Below are 9,118 nucleotides of genomic sequence, written 5' to 3' on the forward strand. Positions count from 1 at the left end.
ATTTTACGTTTCTGGTTAATTTCTTCGCATTAACACACTGTAACGGGTGTGCGTGGTTCAACGATTTTTGTCTCCTTTTCGTTCAGTGTAATTTTTACCGTTTTATCTATTTTATTTTTACGATGTTGAGAGTCGATGTCGTTGTCGCATTGGAGCTACTTGGCATGGTTTTACGAACGTTTATAACCTATTAAATTTTTTACTAATATTTTGTTTCGGTTTACCCCTATACTTCCTTTACTTAAAAACTATTTTTTATTTGCATATTTTATGTACGAGTATGTATAAATATTATTTCTTCTGCATTCCGACGTAAACTTTTTTTATAGACGAGTCAGATCAAATATAATACGTCTTCATTTAAAGAAACCATTTTTACGTGCATATTTTTATGTATGTTTCGTATAAATTCAAGTTATTGTTTGATATGAATTTCATTTACTTTACGTTTGATCCAATGACAATGTTTATACAAGTTACACTGAGTTTAACTGGATTCGTCGAAATGTGTGTTTTCATATGGTTAATGCATCATATAATGTTTGGACTAATCCATTCAATGTTTACGATGTACCCGCGCCGCAACGCGGGCGGGTCTTAACCCTAGTTCTTGTTAATTATATAAAAAAAGAAAGTTTATATAGGTCTAAACTCAATGCCTTCAATAATAAGCCTACTAATCTTCTTGTCAGAAACACCCAGCATAAGTTCCATGTTCATTGTATTAGCAGCTCGCAATTCCCATATTTGCACTTCAATCCATCCATCATTCCTTTGTTGTGGAATGCCTTTTATTTTTGGCCTATTGACTGGATTGTGGGTGTCTTGACTAGCCTTTGGTCCAATAATTGGAGTTTGAGGACTTGCTAAATAGATATACCAAGAATCACATTTTCTATCTTTCACTTCTATAGGAGCCTCAAATCTAGATTGGTCTTTTAGTGTTTTGTAGACAAGGTAACATGCATACGTTGTTTCAGATGATACTAATTTGGACTGGACTTCAGTCTCGATAAACATATAGTCACAATCCAACAACTGAACGGCTTCTCCAAATCTGAAAAATCTTAGAGAATCATGTTACGTGTAAAAAACTTTAAAATTTTTTAACTTGCAAAGATTTCAAAAGATAGTATTTTCTACAAGAAAATTGATGGGACTACACAAAAGAACCTTGATTCGGGTAAAGGCATTATTTCCCTGTGTGAGCTCCGTATGTCAACCTTTGTTGACGATATCATATGACATTTCTTTCCATTTTTGTCAAGAGAAAACCACTATAAAACAATAATAAAGATATGTTTAGCAATCTAGTAATGCTTCCTTATCTTTGAAGCATGCTCATAAGCTCCACAACAACTATATCTGAGAGAAAAAACAAAAATACTTACAATATTTGCGAATACTTGGGCATGCTTCCTTCTTGTTTTTAGATAGCATTTGTTTTCTGACATTACGATAATTTCTTCCAAACTTTCATCTTCCAAATTTGCATCCTTAGTATAATTATAAACCTGGTAGAACATGTTAGACACGGCACGATAAGACACAATAACCTGAGGGCTAGACACGAACACGACACCATAACAAATCGCGTCTTAATTTTTTCCAAAGACGAATACTAACCTGTTTCAACCAGGTTGACATGTTAACACGACACGACCTATTTAGGGATGGGTTTGGGACATATCTCATATGTAGTGTAGTGAAACAAAAGTTGCCAAAAGTTCATTAAATTCCTAACTAATACATATATACATATATACATAATCCTCAACATATAAATAGGTTTAAAAAAAGTCATTAACATGCTAACATGTGTTTAACTTGTTTAAACGCAAATTTAAACATGTTATTAAAAGGTTGACCATTTTAAGTTAGGAAACCTATTAAAGTGAAACATGAAACCTGTTAACTCTATTGTTTCGTATGGTGTTAGCATGTCGGTGTCGAAAATTAATATATTTGCAATTTAATATATCATGCTCATCTCTGGTGGAACCATGTTCTTAACTAGGCTCCGCAACAACTAGATGTGAGAGAAACAAAAGGACTTACAATGCATTTATTCATTTGGTCATCACTGATTAAGAAGCCTTTGTGAATAATTGCGTATGCTTCCTCCTTGGTTGTCCATTGCACACTATTTTCTGACCTTTTCATTATGTCTTCATAATCAGCTGGCAGTTTTTCTTCCCATTCTACATCTGAATCTGAAGCTGATATGGGTTGCTTCTCACCTATATGTTCCACCTGTAGAACAACATAACCATATTAGACTTTGATCTAATCGCTAACTCGGGTTTTCTTACGTTGAAATATTGCTATGGTGGTTGACACTCAAAAAATTAAAGTACATTAATTAAAGACGTACATAAATAATCAAACTATTAGTATTATTATTTTTTTGTAATCTTACTTTCTCCAAGGGCTGAAATTCGATGCCTTCTACTTTTATGCTATAACTATAAGGAGAAGTAAGGAAGTCTTCAAACAAAATTTGAAGATCAACTGTTCTGCGGTCACAAGTAAAGTGATACAATTCGCACATCCACCATCCATCTTCTCTCTCATAAGCCAGGTGTGATATTGAACTCTCTGTCTCCCCTTGTAATTTGTATCTGAGGGATATTAGTTCATAACCTTTTCTCACCTTTGGGTTCTCAAACTTGAACACAATGTTCACCGTGTATGTGATTCCTGGTGACAAGAATTGGGATTTTACATGTGTTTTCAATATCCCATCACAAGGAAAATAAAGGCAGGTGCCCACAGCAAATCTGTGAATAGTAGCAAAGAGTGATTGATACATTGTATGTGATTCCAGGTGACAAGAATCAAATATTTTTACACGTTTGTTTAGTACTTAATTATCAATATTCTCAAAAGCTTGAAACAGGAAAAGTCACCTTGAATTATATCGAGACGAGAAGTCGTAACTCTTGACATCTGAACCCAAACATTCTGCAATAGATATCATCTCACAAAGTTCTCCCTTCTTATTTAATGAAAGCCACTGTACGTCCATTAAACAAGTTCAAGTTAGTCGTTCGTGTAAAACTATAGCATCTCTTTCAATCTTGGTTGATCAAATTACTAACTATATATGAAAATAACAAGTTTAATGACTCGGTTGTTTATAAGTGTTACTTGTGAAGGTAACGAGAGTGTGTCAATCTATGATACAAACATAGCAACTAATTACCGTTTTGCCGTCGTTAAGGAGGACCCCTTCACACAGAAGTTCCCACAATTTAGCTTTGGAACTGAAGTTCTGAGGAGGAGTCTCATCGTAGATAAAACACGGCAACTTCCCTTCACTAAGCTCTTGAATGACGAGTGCAGTCTCAAGTTCTGTCACAACCTCAGTCATCTTTGGTCGATCTTCACGAGATATCTTCAAGCATTGATATACAATGTCTGAAAATGTTTTTAGAGAACCCTGATCCATTGGTTTAATAGTCGGACTTTTAAAAACGATTTCATTTAACTGCTTATGTTCATAGCTTTCAATCCACGTGGGTAATAAATTCTGCCGAACACGATTGTTGCTATATGTACAGGATAATCGCCCACATAAAACTTCAAACAGGACCACACCAAAAGAGTATACGTCTGATTCTTTTGTTAAAGTGTGTGTCATCCGATACTGCGGGTCAATGTATCCCACGGTACCTGCTGCCAGGGTGACAATAAGTGAGTGCTGCTCATTAGCTGACCCAATTATTGATAGCCCAAGGTCAGAAACTTTCGCATTCCAATCTTCATCGAGAAGGATGTTGCCACATTTTACATCACAATGGATAAGTCTCCGGTGTGTCTCCCTTGGATCATGTAGGTAGTTTAGTCCCTTCGCGGCATCAATGCATATCTTGATACGTTGTGACCACGTGAGATAAGGGGAATTTAAATAGCGATCAAGGCTTCCACGTGATGCATGCTCGTACACCAGGATCATCTCACTCTTTTCGCAACAAAATCCCAAAAGAGAAATAACATTTTCATGCTTGTACTCAGAAAGCATCGTTAACTCTTTCAAGAATTCAGGTGCCCCTTGTCCACGTGTACTATCAAGACGTTTAATAGCGACCACGCTACGCCCATCAGGGTGAGACACTTCTCCTTTATAAACATTCCCAAAACCACCAACTCCAATAGGGCTATCGTTGAAGTTGTTGGTGGCTGATGTTATATCTTCTAGTTGAATTTTAAGATGTAACAATGTCTCCATGTAATGCTCCATATTTGTGGATCAAATAATTATTATTAGAAGCAAATAAGCAATTGGAAGTGCACAGCTTGACAGGTTATGTGTAAAGAACCAACACAAACGGTGTTTGTAATTTCTCTAATGGAATTGAAAGATGGTTAAGAATGAAGAATACAGATGATTAATTTGCTGCGAGTAGTTCAATGAGAAGAAATGCCCTTATGATGGATCAGTGAAGTGAGAAATTAAGGGATATATTACGCCACTTGATCAATAATGACATTTTATTAATTAAAAAAAATAGTAGACCGTAAAAGACATAAAGTCAAGCAGTTGGGTATTGTACGCTTCAAAGAACGTGCAAAGAACGTGCTGGCATTTCAACATGTACACACGATTTCACATGATTACATAAAAAAATGTTTAATTCAGCTATTATATACTAAACGATTTGTCGCTTTGTGGGTGATTATCGTCTCTTTAGTTGACCTCTGTTTACCTACCCAGATGCCCTCGTCACATGATTTAACATTCATGATCGCATATGAAAATATTATGTTACAGCTGTATAGCGTAAAAAGTGGATCACGAAAACAGCTAGGCTTTAAAAACAGCCATTTGATCCGTACAAACAACTTGGTCTAGTGGCTACTCTTTTGATTTCTTTTATTAGGCTAGAGGGTGTGGGATAACCCCTTGGGGCTTTATAAGCGCCACCTCAGCGCCATGTAGGCGCCACGTCAGCCAAGTGGGCTTTATAACCCGCCCTTTAACATGGAGGGTGTGGTGATAACCCCTAGGGGCGCTATAGAAAAAAAAAATTCTGATTGGTGCAAACAAGTGGGCCCCACCTGATACCCCCTTCTCCTCTCGTTACCATGTTGGCGAGTGAAGTATGGCGCCCCTCCTTAACATGGAGGGTGTGGGTGTATAGCGCCCGGGGCGCTATAGAGGCTGAGGTGGCGGGTATGGCGCCCCCCACACCCTCCGGCCTTAAGGTCTCAAGTTCAACTCCCAGTAGTATTGCTTTGAAGGAAATTGGTGATGGCAATAAAGTTTAGAACTATGTCTGATGTTGCTAGTTCGAAACTGAGCTGAACCGGGCGGGTTTTCTTGGGAAATGGTGGCTTGGTGTCTCGGGTATGCATTCAACTCTGATCGTAATGGATGAGAGGATGTTTTTTTTCTTGATTAAAAGGCATCAGAGAATACTTATTCGATAATTTATTTGGCCGTTAAAAAAAAGACAGCCATTCTAGTTTGTTTCTAAATCCAACTAACCCAGTAGCACCTAACACATGGCATGATCCTCGAACCCGTATCATATCTATCGGTGAGGCCTAATTAGAATATGACACTTGTACTTTAGTTCCTTCGTTATATTTTTATACCATAATATCGAGTAATTTGACATCTTTAATTCATGTAGAGTGGTAGATCTATGAATTTTTTTTGCTCAGGGTGCGGAATATTTTTAAAGATTTTAGGCTCCAAACTATATAAAAAAATCGGTTCATAGCGGGTCGGGTCGAGTCATGTAAGACAAAAAAACATTAAACAAAAATTTATATAATCATCAGAAACACATCAAACATAATTACAAATGTATTTAAAATTGTGTCCTACAGGCTTTTATTTTTTGAAATTTATCCAAAACATTATCTAAAGATACTAAACACTCAATAAGTTCATTACATTCTTACTCATGGTTACTATTACATATAAATCGCTCCATAAGTTCATAAAATAAACACTAAACACTTAAAAAATAAACAATAATGATCCACCATAGTTCATAATTATCAATTTCATTTTCAAAACAATGAGGCCCTAGTATAGTTGTAACTAATCATTTAAACAAACAAAGCTATAAATAAAACAATAAAATCATTTAACTACAAGTCAAGAACAACCGAAAAAATATTAAAAAACTATAAAAAGACCAAACCCTTATATCAAGGAAATATGATTCAGAATGTACTTCCACTCGACACACAAAAAAAAAATTAAAAAAAAAACAAATTTTGTGTTTACAACTAATTCTTGTCCATTATATGAAAAATGGAAGTTTATATAGGTGTAAACTCAATGCCTTCAATAATAAGCCCACTAATCTTCTTCCTGTCAGAAACATCCAGCGTAAGTTCCATGTTCATTGTATTATCAGCTCGCAATTCCCAGATTTGCACTTCATTCCATCCATTATTCCATTGTTGTGGAATGCCTTTTATTTTCGGCCTATTGACTGGGTTATGGGTGTTTTGACCAGCCTTTGGTCGAATAATTGGGGTTTGAGGACTTGCTAAATAGATATACCAAGAATCACATTTTCTATCTTTCACTTCCATAGGAACCTCAAATCTAGATTGGTATTTTGGTGTTTTGTAGACAAGGTAACATGTATATGTTGCATGAGATGAAACTAGTTTGGACTAGACTTCAGTCTCGATAAACATATAGTCAGAATCCAACAACTGAACGGCTTCTCCAAATCTGAAAAATCTTAGAGAATCATCTTACTTGTAAAAAACTTTAAAATTTTGTAACTTGCAAAGATTTGAAAAGATAGTATTCTCTACAAGAAAATTGATGAGACTACATAAAAGAACCTTGATTCGGGTAAAGGACTTATTTCCCTGTGTGAGCTCCGTATGTCAATCTTTGTTGAAGATATCATATGACATTTCTTTCCATTTTGTCAAGAGAAAACCACTATCAAACAATAATATAGATATGTTTAGCAACAGGGTCGTCTCTGAAAATCCCTAAAAAATTTTAGGCTCTGTGCGAATAGGAAAACTGGGGCCCTCAATATAAATATGTGTATATAAAATCAGTATTAGTATTATGACGCTGGTTGTAATGACAATAAACAATAAAAAAGTATTATAGCAAAATGATCTATGTTAAATAGTTAAACGAATCGTGAGGTCTCCATTTGTATTAAACGGATGAACAATTTTCAGAATCAGACGCCATTTTCTATATCTCAAAGTCCACAACCAGCAACCAAGATTTTAATATGCAAACATATAGGGTTCAAGTGTTATCTAAACATCGGTATGAAAATGAGCACAATTAATTTCAGGATTATTAAAAAAAAAACTTATCAATTATTACAACTATTCATATTCATAGAGTTAATACAAAGCTCAAATTAGCGTGGATTGAGAAAAATATCTGAGTTTTATATTCAAATAAATTATTACACCTAACATTAGTTTCATTAACAAGTAAAAATAACCAATACTTCAATTCTTTAAACAAAAAGAATTGTAATATGTATAAACATATCTAAATTAGTTTGCAACACTAACCATTTCATACAAGTAAGATAAATGAAACTAGAAAACGGAGTCCTACTAGGTTTATATTTTAAAAGAAAGAAGTTATTATGTAAATGATAACAATAGAAAAAAAAAAGAACTTACAAAAATTAAACTAAAGACTAAAAAGGTAATTGTGGGAGCATAGGGGCCTTACGAGTTTCCGCCAATTAAAAAATAAGTTGAATCATCCACTTCCCGAAACAAAACTTGGAAGAACTCAAAAAAATAGAAAACTTGGAAGAACTTGATAAAAGTAGAAAAAAGAATACTGGAAGAACTCGATAAAGGTAGAAAAAAGAAAACAACACCACAGGGAATCAAACACGGGACGTTTAAAGCGGTAACAAAGTGACCCTTCCACTGCACCAAAGAGTCAACTTGTTTATGTTTTTTCGTTAAAAGGCTTATATATAAATTATAGGTATATTTTTAAACAATTTTGGGCCCCTCGATATTATGGGCCCTGTGCGGCACATCCCGCACAGACCCAAAGCCGACCCTCTTTAGCAATTTAGTAATGCTTTCTTATCTTTGAAGCATGCTCATAAGCTCCACAACAACTACATCTGAGAGAAAAAAACAAATATACTTACAATATCAGTGATTAAGAACTCTTTGCGAATACTTGGGCATGCTTTCTTCTTGGTTTTCGATAGCTTTTTTTTCTGTGACTTTATCTTTACAATATCAGTGATTAAGAACTCTTTGCGAATACATAAGCAATTGGGTATTGTACGCTTCAACATGTAGTTGGGACTACATGCTAAAAGTCAAGCCTCCATGTGTTTTTGTTTTGTGTCAGTTGCTGGCATGATTTTTATTAAAAAAAAAATATTGTTTAATTCCAATTAATTTATAGACTAAACAACTTGTTTTTGAGTTTAATACAACGCTTACCCTTTAAACAACCAATCTCATGTGCCGAACGTGTGAAGATGTCAAAGCCAACCGTAATATATTATTATTATATTATTATTATATTTATTATACATATTAACTAGGTTAGAACTCCTGTAATACACGGGTTGAATAAATGTAATTTTTTATATTAAATAATAAAAAAAATATGGGTGGGAGTTGGCAAAAAGACAATTTTTCCTACAAAGTGTACAAAGTCATAAAACACCTCAATTTCAGACATAAAACACACTCAAGATCCACAAACGCCATATTTGTGGGTTTCGTGTTGTGTTTTGGATGATAGGGCTTTGATTTTCGAATAACTAATATTAATGTATTCTATGTTGATTATCATGTTGTGTTTTATATTCATAGTTCTACGATGTTGTGTTTGAAGTTTTTATGTACTGTTAGGGTTTGGATATTGTGTTTTACTGATCTTCAATCTGTTATTTGTAGGTTTTGAGTGTGTTTTATGGCTGAAATTGTGTTTTTTTATGGCTTTGTATACGTTGTAGGAAAAATGGACTTTGTAGCCGAACTCCACCCAAAAAATATATCTTTAAAAACCTCATTTATTACATGGGTTGACTAAATGTAATTTTATATACCAAATAATAAAATAATGTATCTTTAAAAATCTCGTTTATTACATAGGTTAATAAATGTAATTTTATAT

At 34.4% G+C, this 9,118-nt stretch overlaps 1 protein-coding gene and 1 long non-coding RNA gene across 3 annotated transcripts; both read right to left on the bottom strand.

The window, feature by feature from the left end:
* Positions 1-472: 472 nt before the first annotated feature.
* On the bottom strand, positions 473-4,406 carry LOC110899345. Its single transcript, XM_022146237.2, has 7 exons — positions 3,206-4,406; positions 2,910-3,016; positions 2,420-2,780; positions 2,059-2,253; positions 1,392-1,514; positions 1,174-1,277; positions 473-1,057 (listed from the first exon to the last, which is right to left on the bottom strand). Exons 1-7 carry the CDS (start codon positions 4,241-4,243, stop codon positions 637-639), a joined length of 2,349 nt encoding a protein of 782 aa, XP_022001929.1. The 5' UTR covers positions 4,244-4,406; the 3' UTR covers positions 473-636.
* Positions 4,407-6,131: 1,725 nt separating this feature from the next.
* On the bottom strand, positions 6,132-8,230 carry LOC110899346. 2 transcript variants are annotated; one of them, XR_002570167.2, is made up of 3 exons: positions 8,133-8,230; positions 6,820-6,922; positions 6,132-6,703 (listed from the first exon to the last, which is right to left on the bottom strand). It is a non-coding gene; the product is annotated as an uncharacterized LOC110899346 (long non-coding RNA). The 2 variants fall into 2 exon arrangements; XR_004877697.1 differs by lacking the exon at positions 8,133-8,230 and adding an exon at positions 7,694-8,076.
* Positions 8,231-9,118: the final 888 nt, after the last annotated feature.

This window comes from Helianthus annuus, chromosome 13 (genome assembly GCF_002127325.2).
Source record: "Helianthus annuus cultivar XRQ/B chromosome 13, HanXRQr2.0-SUNRISE, whole genome shotgun sequence".
NCBI lineage: Eukaryota > Viridiplantae > Streptophyta > Magnoliopsida > Asterales > Asteraceae > Helianthus > Helianthus annuus.

Excerpts from the sequence above, each read along its gene's own strand:
- LOC110899345 (XM_022146237.2), bottom strand. The coding sequence starts at position 4,243 with ATGGAGCATTACATGGAGACATTGTTACATCTTAAAATTCAACTAGAA. Across the intron at positions 2,254-2,419 it reads AATTTCAGCCCTTGGAGAAA|GTGGAACATATAGGTGAGAA; the intron begins GTAAGATTACAA and ends GTTGTTCTACAG. Across the intron at positions 1,278-1,391 it reads CCCAAGTATTCGCAAATATT|TGGTTTTCTCTTGACAAAAA; the intron begins GTAAGTATTTTT and ends ATTGTTTTATAG.